Source organism: Canis aureus, chromosome 6 (assembly GCF_053574225.1).
Source record: "Canis aureus isolate CA01 chromosome 6, VMU_Caureus_v.1.0, whole genome shotgun sequence".
Lineage (NCBI taxonomy): Eukaryota > Metazoa > Chordata > Mammalia > Carnivora > Canidae > Canis > Canis aureus.
The window spans coordinates 5,579,996-5,598,035 of record NC_135616.1 but is presented as its reverse complement, the minus strand read 5'-3'; the positions used below and the strand labels follow the sequence as shown (position 1 = coordinate 5,598,035).

Genomic DNA, 18,040 nt, shown 5'->3' with positions numbered 1-18,040 from the left:
ACACAGGCATTATATGTAAGTATGCAGCAAGTATTTTCTGCATATTTCCCAGTTCATCACACAGTATATTAAAAAGTCATGTATTCAGGGGTCCCTATTTAATGAATTAATAATTGTTAATGTTTCATTAAGCATTGTCTTAAGTGAAACTGGCCTTTAAAAAAAAAAGCAACAACAACTATATTTGGTGGTGAAGAACACAATGACTACTAGTAATTTGGTGCCACTGCCTTGATTCAAGCTAAGATGCCAGATGTTTTACCCATCATTGCTTTTGCACCATCAGTGCAGATGTAAGACCTGGAAAATAAACAAAGTCATCTAAAAATTATTTTGACTGTCTGAATCCTCTGAAAGGATTTTGAAAACTCCACGAAGTTCTTAGACTGTTTGGGAACTGCTATTCAAATGTATCCTTTAAAAAATATCTAAAGTTTTATATACTCCATATTTTAAAGAAAACTCCTAATGAAATAATAATTTTGCATATCTAAGAATGTTATTTAAGGTGAAAGTACTGTGTTGAATTGTAGTAAAATATAGAAAAGAAAGACCTTCAGTATCTGCTACTATTAACACATACGTATTTTCCTTTAAAATACAATTTAAAAACTAAAATTACTACTTATATACAGTAAATTCAAACAATGCTAGAAGGTATATATATATATAAAATGTCTCCCTTCCTGAATACCTCCATACCTCTCCCTAAAATTAAATATTTCTCATATATACTTCCAGTAAAAACATACATATTTTTTACACTTTTTATTTTATAAAAGTATAATGAACAGTATCCAAGAATACTGTTAGAATAATTTTATTTTTACTTAGAGAAGAAAGCATCTTTTTTTAAATTAAAATTCATTTAATTAACATAGCATATTATTAGTTTCAGGGGACAAAGCATATTTTAATAATAGTTTTGGTCATTTTTTTTTTTCATTTAGGGAAAACATTTAAGTGAATAAGTCTCAAAGAGCTTTTGTTTCCTCTTGTCATGGAAAGTTTTAACTTTTGAAAGAGCAAGAATCAATCTCCAGCTAACTCTAGAAATTATTAACTTTAGTTAACCAGTACCAACAAAAGATTGATGTGAACCACTTAAGATGTCAAAATAGAGGGATGCCTGGGTGACTCAGGGGTTAAGTGTCTGCCTTCGGCTTAGAGTGTGATCCCTGGATCCGGGATCGAGTCCTGCGTTGGGCTCCCTGCGGGGAACCTGCTTCTCCCTCTGCCTATGTCTCTGCCTCTCTCTCTCTCTGTATCTCTCATGAATAATTAAATAAATGTTTAAAAAACATATATATGTGTGTGTGTGTGTGTGTGTGTATCAAAATATAAATATTTTAAATGCAATGGCTAAAGATCCAAATTTGGAAATAGAAAGATCAGTGTGTATCAATATTAGTGATCAAGAGAAAGGGTAGAAGGAAAAGAATGAGAGAGGTGGGTAAAGATCAGGTCTTAGAGGACATGGAAAGGAATTTGGATTGTACCCTAAGTGTAATGGAAACCAATGGAGAATGTGCAGTGGTGATACCTGAATTACATCTTTAAGTGATCACTCTGGCTACTGTGTGGAAGATGGACTTTAGGATGTGAAGAGGACAGATGGGGTGGGAGGGGGTCAATAGTTGAAGTAACATGATAGTAGAATAGGATTATTGATATTAGTCGAAATGGTGCTGCTCAGATTCAGGGGATTCTTTGGAGGTAAGTTGTCAGAGTTTTGTTTCAAGTGGATGTAGGATATGAGGAAAGAGGGGGAATCAATGCTAGACTATGAGTTGGGTAACTGAGATGGGGTGGATTTACAAATCATTTCACTAAGGGGTTCTAACAACCAAAGACCAGGGTATTAGGTGGATCTTAAGGGTGAATATTGAAATTGTCAAGAGTGATAGTGGGTCTAAGAGTGGAAATGAGGTGGTGATCCAGGTATTGGAGTTACTGGTTCGTGAAGGAAAATGTGACTGAGGGCAGCCTGGGTGGCTCAGCGGTTTAGTGCCACCTTTGGCCTAGGGCTTGATCCTGAAGACCCGGGATCGAGTCCCACGTCGGGCTCCCTGCATGGAGCCTGCTTCACCCTCTACCTGTGTCTCTACCTCTGTCTCTCTCATGAATAAATAAATAAAATCTTAAAAACTTTTCAGGGGCACCTGTGTGACTCAGTGGTTGAGCCTCTGCCTTTGGCTCGGGTCATGATCCTAGAGTCCTGGGATCTAGTCCCACATCAGTCTCCCCACAGGGAGCCTACTTCTCCTTCTGCCTATATCTGCCTCTTTCTATGTCTCTCATGAATAAATAAATAAAATCTATATAAATAAATAACCAACCAACCAGACATGCAAGCAAAGTAGAACAAGGTAAAACAGCAGACCAACTGATCATGAAGGAAATCTTTAGGAAACAAATCTTTAAGAAAACTAATGGCTATATTTTGAGGAATTTGAGAAAATATATCTGTAGTGCCAAAAACAGAACAAGAAAGCATTTGCAAATTTAAAATTTGATTAGAAAAAAAAAAATAAATAAATAAAATAAAATAAAATTTGATTAGGAAAACTTATAAGTTAAGAGGGGTTGAAAATAATATTGGAATAAAGATTAATGAGAAAAGACCTACATCTAGACAGAAGCTGATACAGTTTTACTACTGTCAAGTCAAATAATAATCTGAAAGACCTCAGAAATAACAATAGAGTTTATGTATAAGGAATAAGAGTTACATTGTCAGGGTACCTGATTGGCTCAGTTGGTAGAGCATGTGACTCTTAATCTCAGGGTTGTGAGTTCAAGCCCCACGTTGGGTATGGAGCCTATTTTTTAAAATAAATAAATAAATCATGTAAATAGAAAACCTGAGTTAAAAAAAAAAAAAAGAATCACAGTGCTATCAGAGTTCTTCTCATCACTGTCACTGGACCAAAGCCTTAAGTGCACAGTAGGAAAATTATTTTGAACTGACAAATTATTGATCAAGAATGTGAATGTAAAAATTAAAAACATTTTTAAACAGCAAGAACTGAAAGTTACTTCTCACACAGCATATTTGATATGATATCAAACAAAATAAGGCAGAAGACTAAGAGAAAAACGTGAGTCGAATGAAATGATGGCTTTACCCAGGAGTTGATTTAAGGACAGTATTAAGATCATAACTACACGGAAGGCTGTTCTGTGGTCAGTCAGATGTGGCCTCAGAAGAGACACAGAAAAGGCTCAAGGAACAAAGTTCATTATAAATCGCAGGTCTCAAGGAGTTACTGCATGCCATGCAGGATCACAGAAGCAGCACCAGGTTTTGGTCAAGTGGCAAAAGACGGAAGCAAGAGCAAAATCTAGGCCAGAATCTTCAGTGGGGTTTCCACAGGAAAGTCAAGGCAGGGCAGAGCAAGCAATTTAGGTCTGGCTAGTTTGAGTCATTTCCATGGGTTTGGGGCTCTGCCTGTGGTCTCTACTTAGTACTGGGCCTGGCTTAGCTAACTATATGCCTCCTGGGTTGCTTGGGCTGATGGAGGAGGTGTGTCTCAGAATTGGTCGGTTTGCATATCCAAGGCCTGCTCCTGGCTGAGCCCTTTGCTGGCTCCTAGAATTGACTAGCCAGGAAGTCTCTCCTCAGGCAGAAAGCTTTTTCTAAGATGTTGAAACATCATAATATACAGAAAATTGAAAAACATAAAAAATACAGAGGCTTAAGAGATAACTGGCCTGCCTGAAGCAGTAAGTGAGGGCCCCTTGAAGTGTATCTCTGAGAAGAAGATGAGTTCCTTAGGGTACATCAAGCATACAATTGAGAAGCAGAATAATTTTTCAAGATGTGTTATAAGCTTGTTATCTGTGGTACACATATACACACAAATCCAAGAATTCCAAGCATAGAAATTGCAAGAAAATACAAAAGTTCAACAAGGAAATATGAGTCCTAGGAATTAAATGTGTCAGTTGATTGCTATTATGAAAGTTTCAGGATACAGAGTAGAGAGAATAGCATGATGAATTCCTATATACCCATCACTAGATTCAATAGTTATAAAAAATATGCCATATTCATTTCATCTTTCCCTCCCTTTTTTCTGACTTGGCATAGAAGCATTTACAAGCAAACTATAAACTAATTTTTACCCATGCATCCTTCAATTTCAATCTCTAAAAGAAAATAAAGACATTTACTTTATAAATAATGCGATTAAGAAACCTACAAAATTAATTTCTTGGTATAATCTAACATTTCAGTTCATGATCAGGTTTCTCCACTTGTCTCAAGAACCTGTTTTTGTAGTGGATATGTTCAAGTTGATCCAGACAAGATCCTTGTGTGTGTGTGTGTGTGTGTGTGTGTGTGTGTGTTTCTCATGCCACCTGACCTATCGAAGAGTTCCCCTGTAGAATAGCCCACATTTAGGATTTGACTGTTTAATTTCTGGAGGTTGTCATTTAACTTGTTCCTCTATCTTTCTGTATTTCCAGTATTTTGAAGCCAGTTGTTGAAGTTTGATTGGGTTCAGGTTTTATATTTTTTGGCAAGACCTAATAGGTAATGATGTGTGAAATAGTTGATTTTCAGTATTTTATGGGGTTCATGGAAAAGTTCATTTTATTTTAAAAATAGAAATATTTTCCTCTGATAATCATGGCATTGGACAAGGAAATCCTATCATACTATCTGTTTTTCAGTGAACAACATGCATGGAGCCATGTTAAGGTAAACTGCTGTTTACTGGTTTTCCACTTTTAAAATCAAAATATAAAAAAATAAAATAAAATAAAAATAAAGGGATCCCTGGGTGGCGCAGCGGTTTGGCGCCTATCTTTGGCCCAGGGCGCAATCCTGGAGACCCAGGATCGAATCCCACATCGGGCTCCTGGTGCATGGAGCCTGCTTCTCCCTCTGCCTATGTCTCTGCCTCTCTCTCTCTCTCTCTCTCTCTCTGTGACTATCATAAATAAAAATTTTTTAAAAAATAAATAAATAAAAATAAAAATAAAATCAAAATATAGTAAGAGGGGATCCCTGGGTGGCTCAGCAGTTTGGCGCCTGCCTTCAGCCTAGGGTGCAATCCTGGAGTCCTGGGATCGAGTCCCGCATCGGGCTCCTGGCATGGAGCCTGCTTATCCCTCTGCCTGTGTCTCTGCCTCTCTCTCTCTATGTCTATCATAAATAAATTTGTTAAAAATCTTAAAAAAAAATTTATATATATATTGAGATAAGATTTCATGCGTTTAGGCAACAGAATGTAGTTACTCAGTTTGTCAACATAAATTAGGAGAAGTTGGGTAGGGAAAGTAGGAAAGGCACCTGCATCCTTATCTACAAATGAGGGGATTAAGAGATATGGAATAAAAATAATAAGTTTAAATATATTTAAGATTACAAAGGAAACAGATTATAGTTTTAGAATAATACAATTATTAGAAATATGGAAGAAAGTGTTAGTATAAATGACCTTTAATCTACATCTCTCATATAAGAGGATTAATAGATAAAATCTAAAAATGTTTTTACTGCTTTTGTTAAATTAATCATTTTTATTTAAATTCTCATAGAGGTAATCAACAGAGAAACTTAGGAACAGACTTTTAAGGTGGTTGTGTCTGGAGAGTGGAATGGGGGTGGGAGGAGTGAAAGGGATTATTACTTTTTACCGTACATTTTTCTAGACTCTGTTGTGGCTGTTTAACCATGCACATTAATTAAGGAAAATAATACCTTTTTTCTCCTTAGTCTTAATTTTGACCCTAAAATGTAGTTTTATCAAGTAAAGTCTACTTTAATGTGACTTTAGTTTTCAAATGTGTGATGACAACAGGTCAGATATATGAAAGAATTAAGCATACATCAGAAAAAGTCTTTGTACTTGGTAGTTGTAGATCTAGAGCCCAATAGTAGTGAATTCTGGCTTGCTGAAAGAAATGTTATCAAAGTCCTATGCACTTAAAGGATTTGAAATGCTTGCCTTTTCAGTTGTTGCCATTTGTTTCCTGATTTGGGGCCTCTCTGTCATGTGCAGAGCCAGTGTCTTTAAAATTTTAGTATATTTAGTTTTTAAATTTCAGTGTAATGACAGCATGCCACAAAGTAACAAACTGCCTCAAGAAAATGATCCTGAAAAGAAATGAGAGCTCCAAAAATAACTTCTGTGGTCAACTAAAGAAAAGCTAGGGATAATAAACTTTAGGAGGGTGATAGATACTTCACAGAGAAGTTTCACTAATTTTTTTTTTTTTTTTTTTTTTTTTTTTTTTTTTTTTTAATTTTTATTTATTTATGATAGCCACACAGAGAGAGAGAGAGGCAGAGACACAGGCAGAGGGAGAAGCAGGCTCCATGCACCGGGAGCCCGATGTGGGACTCGATCCCGGGTCTCCAGGATCGCGCCCTGGGCCAAAGGCAGGCGCCAAACCGCTGCGCCACCCAGGGATCCCCAAGTTTCACTAATTGCTTTAAACTATGAATGGTTAGTATCTCCCTATCCAGAAACTGATCCACTATATATAATGAATATAGACAACTGAAGAATTTCCAGAAATTTCAGAAGGTTGCTTTTCAAAAAAAAAAAAAAGAAGAAGAAGAAGAAGGTTGCTTTTCCTGAGCAGGAGAAATCCCACATTTCATTGGAAGATCAGATTTCATAACTCACCATACTTGAAAGAATGCAGAATTTGAAGAGTGCTTTAGGCAAGAGATGGAGGGTCAAAATAATCTCTCTGGACATAATCCTAGTTGAAAAGAGAAAGATGTATGAAAGCTTTGAAACAATGCCATGGAAAAATGTTACCTGGCAACCATTTATTTACTTCATGCTTATTAGTTTTAGCATGATGTATTCAGATTTAAATTACAGATGTCTTTAACCTAAGTTTGTTAATTGCACAAAACTCTTCCCTCAGAACTTATTTTAATGTAATGAAATCTCTGGTAATGAGCCCTGAAGTTTCTTTAGTCTCAGGAGATACTGAGTTTAGCTCTTCTGTTGAACTCCTTTGTTTACTTTTTCATCTCAGATTACTAATTTTCATTCATTATAAAATCTGGTAGAAGAATATATTATGTATATTTATATAATTCATGTATTCTAAGAATTATTTACTTTTCAGTGACAATGATTATAGAATCTAGTTATTAAAATGAGCAGCGGATATGAAATCAGACTGAATCATAATCTTGGCTCTAATCCTAGATTATAAAACAGTGGACAAATCATTTAATTTCTCTGGGCCTATTACCTCATTTATGAATAAAGGAGTCAGATTCAACCCTTTAATCCATGATTCTGTTTCACAATCAAAATCGTTAAGGTATATATGTAATGGAAGATTTTATGAAGAGTATGTACAAACTTATTATCCTCAGCTCTTGCCATGTTCCTTAAACTAATGAAGTGGAAAACATGAGATGATTTTTCCTTTTGCCTAAATTTATAAACTGACAGAATTTATAAATCTGGCTCAACTTTTCCTGGGAGGAAAAAGAAAAACTCCATATTAGATCTAATAGATACTAAACCAAAATGATATATAATTTAATTTTTTAAAGTATTGAATTCACAAAGGAAATCCAGAGAGTTTTTTCCAGTAATTATTGCTACTAAATAATGTACTCCAAAACAGTGGCTTAAAACAATAATAATAGTTTAGTTAGCTGATGAACCTGCATTTGGGTAGCTTTCTTCTGCTCCACACAACATCAGCTGAAATAGCCCAAAGATTGGGGCTGATTAAGCATTTTCTCCGTTCTCCCCTTTATAACAAAACACCTCAAAAGAGTAATTGTCTTCTGCTATTTTCCCTTTTTAAGATTATTTTTAAAAATGCTTCACTTTGAAATAATTTCAAATATAGAGAAAATCTGTCAGAAGGGAGAAGATTCCTGTATCCCCTCAGCCAGATTCCCCAGTTACTAACATTATTGAATTTGTTTCATTGTCATTACTCCTTCCTCTCCCTCTCCCTACACACACACACCCCTAAACATGCATGACCATTCATTCTTTATCGAACCTTTAGAAATAAAGCTTTATACATGATATCCCGTCACACCTAAATGTTCCAGTCTATATTTTCCAATGAGAACATTCTCCTATGTAACTGACATGCACTTTCCAAACAAGGAAGCCAGCATTGTTAAAACACTGCCACCCAATCCACAAACCTCACTCATATTTCACCATCTCAGCAGTATGTCTTATGATATATTTTCTGATCCAGGCTCCTATCGACAATATGTGATTCATTTAGTTGTCATATCTGTTCAGACTCATTCAATTTGAAATAGTACTGTGGTCTTTTCCCTTGATAGTTTTATTGAGTACAGACTTGACATTATGTAGGATGACCCTAAACCTTGATTGACTTGATGGTGACTGATAACCATACTTAAGTCACACATTCTTGGCAACAGCACCCTGAAATGAAGTTAAGAATTACACGAAGTGATACAAAACATCAACCTGTTGATCACTGGTCATGTTAACCTTGATATCCTGGTCACCTTGGCATCTGCCAGATTTTCTACAGTAAAGTCACCATTAGTCCTTTTGTAATTGGTTAGTATTTTGTAGAGAGTTTTCCAAGAGTATGTTCCTCATCTAACCTCCACCCACCAGCTTTGGCATCCATTGACAACTCCCATATGAATCAAACACCTGTGTGATAGTTGCCAAGTGGTGATTTTCTATTTCATTTGTTCCTTCTACATTTTTCAGTTGGACACTCTACTAAAAGGAGGAGCTTTTCCTTCATTTATTTATTTATTGATAACATAAAGAATCATTAATAACCATTTTATTTATAAGAAGTAATCCATTATTTACCATTATTTATTTTGAGGTTAAAATGGTCTATTTGGCCACTGGGAGCCCCTTCTGGTTGCTTCCTGTGTTTTTTTTTTTTTTTATAACTCCCATCATTCACTGAGTATTTTCTTTCTTTTAAGCATAGAAAGTATCCCAGAGTCACGTTGTATTTTCCCTGGCCCAGCTCTGGAATCAGTCTTTTCTCCAGATAGCTCTGGTTCCTCTTAGCAAAGGATAGGTATTTAGAAAAAAATATCTGAGCCCTTGATGTGCTTAATGCTATGGGAGTGTCATCACCTCTAGGGCCCCTCAGTCAAAAAAGCTAGGAAAATACATATGTTAGAAGGAAGTTAATTTTAATATATTGGAGCTTTGATTGCAAGGCATTAACTAACAGCATTGCATGCTATTACAATCAGTGAGAAAAAATTAACTTTTATTTTCTTTCTTCCTCCTCCTCTAGGTATGTGTAATCCTCGAAACTATAGTGACACACCTCCAACCTCAAAGAGCACGGTGGAAGAACTTCATGAGCCAATCCCTTCTCTCTTCCGAGCACTCACAGAAGGAGACACTCAGTTGAACTGGAACATTGTTTCCTTCCCTGTTGCGGAAGAACTCTCACATCATGAGAATCTGGTTTCATTTTTAGAAACGGTGAACCAGCCACACCATCAAAATGTGTCTGTTCCTAGCAATAATGTTCACGCACCTTATTCCAGTGACAAAGGTAATTCCCCACAGTTGACTTTCTGTCTTGCCCCCTCGTTTTCTATGTGGTCTGTGAAACCTTTATTTATCTTTTAGAGCAGTTTTTGGTTTTGAGTTTGTCTTCTCTTGAATTATGGACTTTAATAACCCTAATCCCTAAGTAGATAAGGAGGCATGTCAAGCATATTGTCACCACTCCATAGCCTCAGTGATAGAGATTGTGTTGAAAGATAGATAACTTGGTTCTAATTTTGATGTTTGTATTAGGCTTTAATGTTCTTTCTGTAAGATAGCAACAGAGCTGCTTGCTTAATATAGTATTGCTCACTGTCAGATAACATTCAGAGTGTCCTAGGCAGTCACATTTTTGTAAAAGCATTGGTACTACAAATGATGCCACGCTCATCAGCTAAATTTCTTTATGAGCCAGTTGGTATCTAATTTCCAGGTATAAACTAACTCTAGTACTCTTGGTCAGAAGGGGAACTAAATGGAAGAATGGCTTATATAACTTTGAGAAGCATATTGAAGAATACTTATTAGTGGGGATAGATCATTCCTTAATTTTGGAATGTACAGGGCATATATAACTTCTATAAAGTCTTTGAGGGGATCCCTGGGTGGCGCAGCGGTTTAGCGCCTGCCTTTGGCCCAGGGCACGGTCCTGGAGACCCGGGATCGAGTCCCATGTCGGGCTCCCGGTGCATGGAGCCTGCTTCTCCCTCTGCCTATGTCTCTGCCTCTCTCTCTCTGTGTGACTATCATAAATAAATAAAAACAATTTTTTAAAAAGTCTTTGTTATTTTCAAATAAAAGACTCCACAATTTTACTGTGTTAAAATAAGGTAATTATGAAAATTTCAGTTATTTCTTAAAATATGAGGTGAATTATACATAAATAGTATAATTTGTACTCTTTTTACTTGGCTTTTTGTCATGCCCTCTATTACAGTCCTGCCAATCTGAAATAGTATGAACTTTGGACATTAGTAGTAAAAGCAAAATAGCATTTGTTAATGATCTCAGAGTAAGAATTCTTACTGTTTTTAGCTAAACTGCTTTATTTTTTTGTTTAAGATTTTATCTATTCATGCGAGACACAGAGAAAGAGGCAGAGGGAGAAGCAGACTCCATGCAGGGAGCCCGATGTGGGACTCGATCCCGAGACTCCAGGATCATGCCCTGAGCTAAAGGCAGACGCTCAACCACTAAGCCACCCAGCCGTCCCTTAGCTAAACTACTTTAAAAGACAAATTCTAGATATTGGAAAACATCAGAAATATATGAAATATGCCTCATTCAGATATTTTGCTACCATTTTCCCCATTAAAATATAACCTACACAATAGATATTAAATAATAATTCATAAATTTTATTCAAATATTTTTAACTTAATGAAATAATTACCAGGCAGCCAAGTTTCCTGGAAACACCAACTATCTTTCAAGAGTTAAAATATTTCCTTTTTTGACACCTTCTCTAGGTATCCCTGCTCCCAGTTAGAGTAAACTACTTACTCCTATTCTTTCTCCTCATATTGGTGTTTCGATTTGTTGTGTGTTTTTAATTTATGGGTCTACCATTTTCTACTTAGTTCCTTGGATCCTCTGATTACTCTTTGAGTCCATAATGGCTCTTCCATAGTAGGTGTTTAATAAATACCTGTTGAATAATTAAATGAGAAAAAGTTGATAGATACTAATCACCTGAGATTCAAAGCTACCCTATTCTGCCCACCACCAATCCCTAGTCTGCCTGGTGTTGTGCTGTACTGGCCTCCCTGTTTTCTGTCTTGACCTGGTACCCAGTGGTGGTTCTGCTATCTCCTGATGCTAACCATTCACTGCAGTCAGACTTGCCTCCATTCCATTCCCCATGTACACTACACTGGTCTCCTTGTGACTTTCCTTATTTTGTTACTGATAATTTTGCTGTCAATTCTTCTTCCTAATACAGCTTTTTCCATGAAGCCTTTCCTTACTATACAGACCTCTGGTGATATATCAGTTCCATATATGGCTCCGTAAAATAACAGATTTTAATCATACCCCCTCTATTAATGGTTTTTATTGTCTTGTATTTATTTCATGTACCTTATTGTCCTAGCTAGGTCATCATAGGGCATTAACCACCAGGAGCACTAAAAATTGAAACAGTCAAAAATAATTGTGTGGGAAAACAAGACTAGGAAATTGCTACTGATAATAGTAATTTTTATTTATTTATTTTTAATATTTTTTAAAGATTTTATTTATTTATTCATAAGAGACACAGAGAGAGTCAGAGACATAGGCAGAGGGAGAAGCAAGGCTCCCTGTGGAACCCACTCATGGAGTTCAGTCTCACAACCCAGAGATCATGAGCTGAAACAAAGTCAAGAGTTGTCCACTCAACCAACTGAGCCACCCAGGTGACCCAAGAACAATATTTTTCAGACATCTTTTAGCTAGAGAATTCTCTCATCTAAGGAAATCTTATCAGAAATGCCCAAACTAAGATTTTTTTTTCATTTATTTATTCATGAGAGACACAGAGAGAGAGGCAGAGACATAGTCAGAGGGAGAAGCAGGCTCCCTGTGGGGGCGCAATGTGGGACTCAATCCCAGGACCCTGGGTTCACGACCTGAGCTGAAGACAGGCACTCAACCACTGAGCCACCCAGATGCCCAGAAATGCCCAATTTATTTTTTTTCTTTTCTTTTCTTTTTTATTTTTTTTTAATTTTTTTAAAATATTTTTTTTTCAATTTTTATTTATTTATGATAGTCATAGAGAGAGAGAGAGAGAGGCAGAGACATAGGCCGAGGGAGAAGCAGGCTCCATGCACCGGGAGCCCGACGTGGGATTCGATCCCGGGTCTCCAGGATCGCGCCCTGGGCCAAAGGCAGGCGCCAAACCGCTGCGCCACCCAGGGATCCCTCTTTTCTTTTTTTAAGATTTCATTTATGTATTAGAGACAGAGAGAGAAACAGAGACACAGGCAGACGGAGAAGCAGGTTCCATGCAGGGAGCCCGACGCGGGACCCGATCCCGGGTCTCCAGGATCACACCCTGGGCTGAAGGTGGCGCTAAACCGCTGCACCACCTGGGCTGCCCAAGAAATGCCCAATATAAAAAGCACAGCTCTGAAGCACAGCAAATGTTAAGCCCAGTAATTTCAACTTTGAGATCAAAGTCCAGAATCTGATAAAGTGACTAAGGAAGCCCCTTCACCTTCTTAAAGCAGGAGTGGGGACTCTGACCTCCTTCTCAATATAATTAACAGATATGATCTTTTTTCCTACAACTCATCCACTGTCCTGTGCAGACTAGCAGTAAGAGAACTAAGAATAACTATTTTTTTAATTTTTTTATTTATTTATGATAGTCACAGAGAGAGAGAGAGGCAGAGACATAGGCAGAGGGAGAAGCAGGCTCCATGCACCGGGAGCCCGATGTGGGATTCGATCCCGGATCTCCAGGATCGCGCCCTGGGCCAAAGGCAGGCGCCAAACCGCTGCACCACCCAGGGATCCCAAGAATAACTATTAATATCAGCCAGGTATTAAAGCATTTCCTACTTTTCCTCTTTCTTGCTCTGAGCTCTTAATTTTTTATTTTTCAGAACATATGTGTACTGTGGTTTATTTTGATGACTGCATGTCCATACATCAGTGTAAAATATCCTGTGAGTCCATGGGAGCATCCAAATATCGCTGGTTCCATAACGCCTGCTGTGAGTGCATTGGTCCAGAGTGCATCGACTATGGTAGTAAAACTGTCAAATGTATGAATTGCATGTTTTAAAGAAGGAGAAGAATGTAAACCAATTTAGTCAACAAGAAAGATATAAAAGCTATTTGGTGAGGTCTACTGGTTGCACTAGAATGCCGGCAGGTTAAGAAGATGAAAGAATTTGGACTGAGTTAAAGTGTGACAAATTCAGTAATGTGGTAAATCATAAGTAAAACTACTCTAGTTGATTTTTTAGCCCACTGGCAATAAACCCCCTCCTCTATATACATTTACAACTTGGCCATATGAGAAGCAAGCACACAGAGAATTCCTTGAAAGATCTGAGAGTCCTGACATAAAGCCTGGTGTCATTTTTTTTCTAGTATTCCAAAGTCTTTGATTTTGAAAATGTTAGAGCACATTAACATAAGTTATAATTTCTTCATTTACTACTACTGGGACACTGTCATTCACTGTGCCTTGTCTCGTTTATCTCTTCTATAAATAGAGTAGATATTCAAATATATCACCCTGAGAATCCACATAAAAATCACTGTTAAAAGCTTAATTTCAAACCTTGTAAAACTTTGTTAGTTTTAGAAAGTAAATGCTTACTACATTTTACAATTTAAAACTTTTACGTAGTAGAATCTATCCTATAATACACATGCTGTCAGAACTTTGGGCAAAGTTTCTCCATCTCTTACATCCCTCTGCCCAAAGTGCTTTTGTAGGTAGGTAGTGATGAAGAATTTTGAACAAGAATTTCAAGGCACACCTATGACACTGCATTAAATATTCTGCTAGGATAAATAGAGAGTTAAGGCATTTCTCTAACTTAAGGTACCAGTTTAACGAGCACTAGGAAGGGGAAATGCCTGCCAAGTCAGACTCCACTTAAAGCACCAGAGAAACAGCTTGTCTCATTGTACAGAGATGGTGAGGTGAAAAGGAAAAGCTGTAATCTTGGGTAGAATGAATGAGCCTCTCAGCCTTAGCATGGGCAGAGCCATGTTCCCCAATAATGAGTGATAGGAGGGAATAAAGAAGGAACTTACAGGTGTGAGCAGGGAAGGTTGAAAATGCTGGTAATTCTTATTGGAAACAAACTTAAAACTATTTACATTAATTATTTTGTTATATTGTAATCCTTCCTTTAGGTTTCTATCTGGATCGAATGTTCTTATTAAACAAGTATAATCATACAGTGAGAGGTTAAGATTATGAAATGAAAGAGAAATCTGTTCAAGGCAATGTTAATTTCAAATACACAATAGACTATTTTGTTTTATATGTTCCAGTAATGAGAAGCTTAAATACTATGTGCCCTTCATTGTAATAAAACCTGTCTTCAAGCATGAATCTAAAACATAAATATTTATAACACAGAGACTCTTTACAAAATTATTGATTTCTTCAGTACATTATGAATTACACGTAACTTGTAGGAATACCTTTTTATATGTCTAAGTATTTTAGTACATAAAAATAGATAATGCTCTTAGACACTTTGTATTCATTATATGAACAGTAGTAGTTAGTTACAAGATCATATGTAATATCATGATTAACCATCATAAAATCTGAAGCCTTAACACTTTTTCTTGTTCTTTTTGGACAACTCTAATGAATACTCAAGGTACTTTAGCCTTTTCAGAAACTTTTGGCCTTTTAAAAAAAGCTAAAATTTAGCTCTTGTATGTATTTTTTTAATAGCAAAACATTGGAATATCTGTTTCTTACTTTTATCTAGAATGCCTCTGTTTAAAAGTGCCTTGAAAACATTTTAGCTCCCCTTCTTCATTAATGCCTGTAAAGCTAAAGGTTTTCTTAAAGCCTTTTAAACTTAAAAGAGAGAGAGTTTTAAAAGAATCTGCATCCAGCAGCTTTATTTCCACTTTGCTATTCTTCAAAATAATTTCATACTTATGAACAGAGAAATCCTTTTGTGTTTATTGACAGCATGCTTAATGTTGCCTTAAAAATGCCAACAAACATTTCTTAACCACATTTATCATCTTGATTAGGCTTCCATTCTTAAATTTTTAAGTGTAATATCTCTTCTGCCCCTATACTGGAAGGGTAATTTCTTGAACCATATTGTATTTTAACTAATTTTCCTTACAACTTTTTCTCCCAATGGAAATTAATCCTAAGTGTAATGGTAAATTTTATATTCAGTTTTGCTTAGTTTTTGTGGTTTATAATCGGGTTGAAAGAGTTCACCTAGAAGATTCCATTTCCAGTTTATAATGTATTTCAGGTTTTGAATAACAATATTTCCAAATTAAAATGTAAGTGTATTTTCCCCCACTAAAATGTAGAACTTGTATTACCATTCTAAAAGTATAGTTCACTTCCATATTGAAACTTTTTTAAAATTCTTTTTAAAAAAATCAAAAATTATTGTTAACTTTTTTATAACTAGATTTAAAAAAAATAAACCTCAATCAGCAGCTATTATAAAAGCCATATATAAAAGGTTCTTTCCTAGAGTAAGACATGTCTTTGCTAGGTAGATTTTTGGTCCTTTCCTACCCCATAGCACCTAATTATTGGAGAAATTGTACTCAAAATAATGGCACCAAATCAAACGATAATTCAAACAAAATAAGTTTTTGTTTACATAGAATGCTATAAAATGATTTTATTTAGAAAAACTATTTCTAAAGATTCAGAAAACAAAATTGGTAAGATATTAGAATTTTTGAACAATTATTTATAAAGCAGAGTAGCATCAAAATAGGGAAAAGAAACTAAGACTTCTGAAAAATTAGGTAAATATAAATAAGCCACATATTTAAAGTTTGTTTTTGTGATACTTCTTTGAAGATTTTTAAAAATCTATTCTACATTCCCCAGAGTTTATGTTAATTGTGTTTCAAATGATCTACAACATACAGAATTATGTATTTTTTCTTTGGTTGTCCCTATAAGCAAAAGAATATTTTAATAAAAAATTAAAATGAGTGTGTCATGCTTTTTTTTTAACTTCAGCATAGAAGAAACACCAGAATAAGTTTGAGATTTCTGTCTAGTGAAGTTATAGTTTAAACGAAGCATGTCCCCTTGTCTCTGGATGTCCCTACAGATTGTGTTGAAGCAAATGCTCTTTAACAGTATGCTTTCTGCCTTTTCATGTGCTTTATTCCAATACCGGGGAGATTTTGAAATGAAATACTTAACATTCTCCTTGTTCCTCAAGCCTCAGGAGAACTATCTGATGATGATTGGAAGAAGTTACAGGAAGGTCAAGGTAGGAAAATCACTCCTCACGCTCCCACAGTAATAATTCTCACAGGGTTGTGTTATTAGATTCGAGAGTCCATAGGCTATCCTCTATGGTAGAATCCGTGTTATTTCACAGAATCTACATTCTGAAAGCCTAGTGGACAGGAGGATCTAGAGAAGGAAAAATTCAAGAGGACAGGTTGCCAGCCCAAGTGACTTAACCGAATGAGAGATCTAAGAAATTTGGGGGGTAGAATTCATTTCCAGAAGGACTGTACATTTGATGAAGAAAGTTGTTGCTTTGCTGAAAGTGTCCAGCGGCAGTGAGCCATGTGGCACTAAGAGGCAGAGGGTCAGTCTGGAGGTGCAGAGTTGGGATGGAGCATCCCAACTGGGAAAATCAGAAGGCAGGCAGGCTGTGGTATGGCTGGCTCCACCCAGCAGCCCACACTGGCGGGTTTTAAGTTCCTTAAGCCAGCAGACACTCCGTTAGCTTATAGGTGTTAGGAGTTATGATTCTTAGGCCTCTTAGATATTTCCTAACCAATTAAAAATTCATTTTACATCTTCTTAGTTTGAAGTCTGTGCTTGAAGGATGGAGTCAGCAACAACCCCAAGGTCCAGCTTTTGAGGTGAGAATTCTCAGTGCAAAAGCAAAGAGAAAAGATTTCTGCCCTCCCAGAGTGGTGCTGGGACCCAGAAAGAAGCCTGGAAAAGTGCAAAACCCTCATCTGTCACTGACAGAAATGTCCTCATTTGATTGAAGTTAGCCACTGAATTTAGACACAGTCAGTCACCACTGAAATTCCTCTGTGACAAAAATGATAGCATTGTCAGCCCTCCTAATGCACATCATTCTGCAGCCAGAGTGGTCATTCTAAAACACATGTGCACATGGCTGAGTCAGTTAAGCATTATCTTCAGCTCAGGTCATGATTGGGATCGAGCCCCACATCAGGCTGCCTGCTCAGCAGGGAGTCTGCTTATCTCAGTCTCTCTCTCTCTCTCTCTCCCCCCGCCCACCCCTCCCCACCACTCATATTCTCTCTCTCTCTCTCTCTCTCTCTCTCTCAAATAAGTAAATAAAATATTTGAAAAAAACAAAAACAAAAACATGCAGGTAATGACTATCCGAACCCTAGTTCCAATTCCAAGCAAATTGCAAGGCTTTGCCTAAATTGGCTCCAGTTACCTAGTAGGAAGTAAGAACAAAGCAGACAACCTGCCTTTTGTTTTCTAGCAGTCTCACCTGCTTTAGGGGATTCTCCAGGAGAGAAGCAGGTGCAGAATTGAATGCCTTTGCCAGAAAGACAAGAGGCCGGAGTCTCCCAGACCACAGTCTGGAGCCAGATCTAGGCTGGATCTCAGGACTCTGAGACCATGACCTGAGCTGAAATCAGGAGTCAGATGCTTAATCGCCTGAGCCCTCATTATTTTCTTTAAATCAAGTAAAATCTGATCCAGAGCCCTATCACATCCAAAATCTGCCAAGAGCAAGGCTCTGTTACCTACCCTGGATCTCAGAATCCTAGAGGCAAGTTTGGGGACCCTAGACAGTGAGGGTTTGGCTGCTGATATCTGTAAG

The 18,040-nt window shown here is 36.8% G+C and overlaps 1 protein-coding gene across 2 annotated transcripts in view; it reads left to right on the top strand.

Moving 5' to 3' along the window:
• The window catches only part of TWSG1 (twisted gastrulation BMP signaling modulator 1), a 66,895-nt gene extending 50,701 nt beyond the window's left edge, over positions 1 to 16,194 (top strand). For both annotated transcript variants that reach the window (XM_077899971.1, XM_077899970.1), the window contains exons 4-5: positions 9,262 to 9,528; positions 13,115 to 16,194. In XM_077899971.1, the coding sequence (XP_077756097.1) occupies positions 9,262 to 9,528; positions 13,115 to 13,296 (449 nt within the window). In that variant the 3' untranslated portion in view covers positions 13,297 to 16,194. The remainder of the gene's footprint in view (positions 1 to 9,261; positions 9,529 to 13,114) is intronic.
• The last annotated feature ends 1,846 nt before the right edge of the window (positions 16,195 to 18,040 follow it).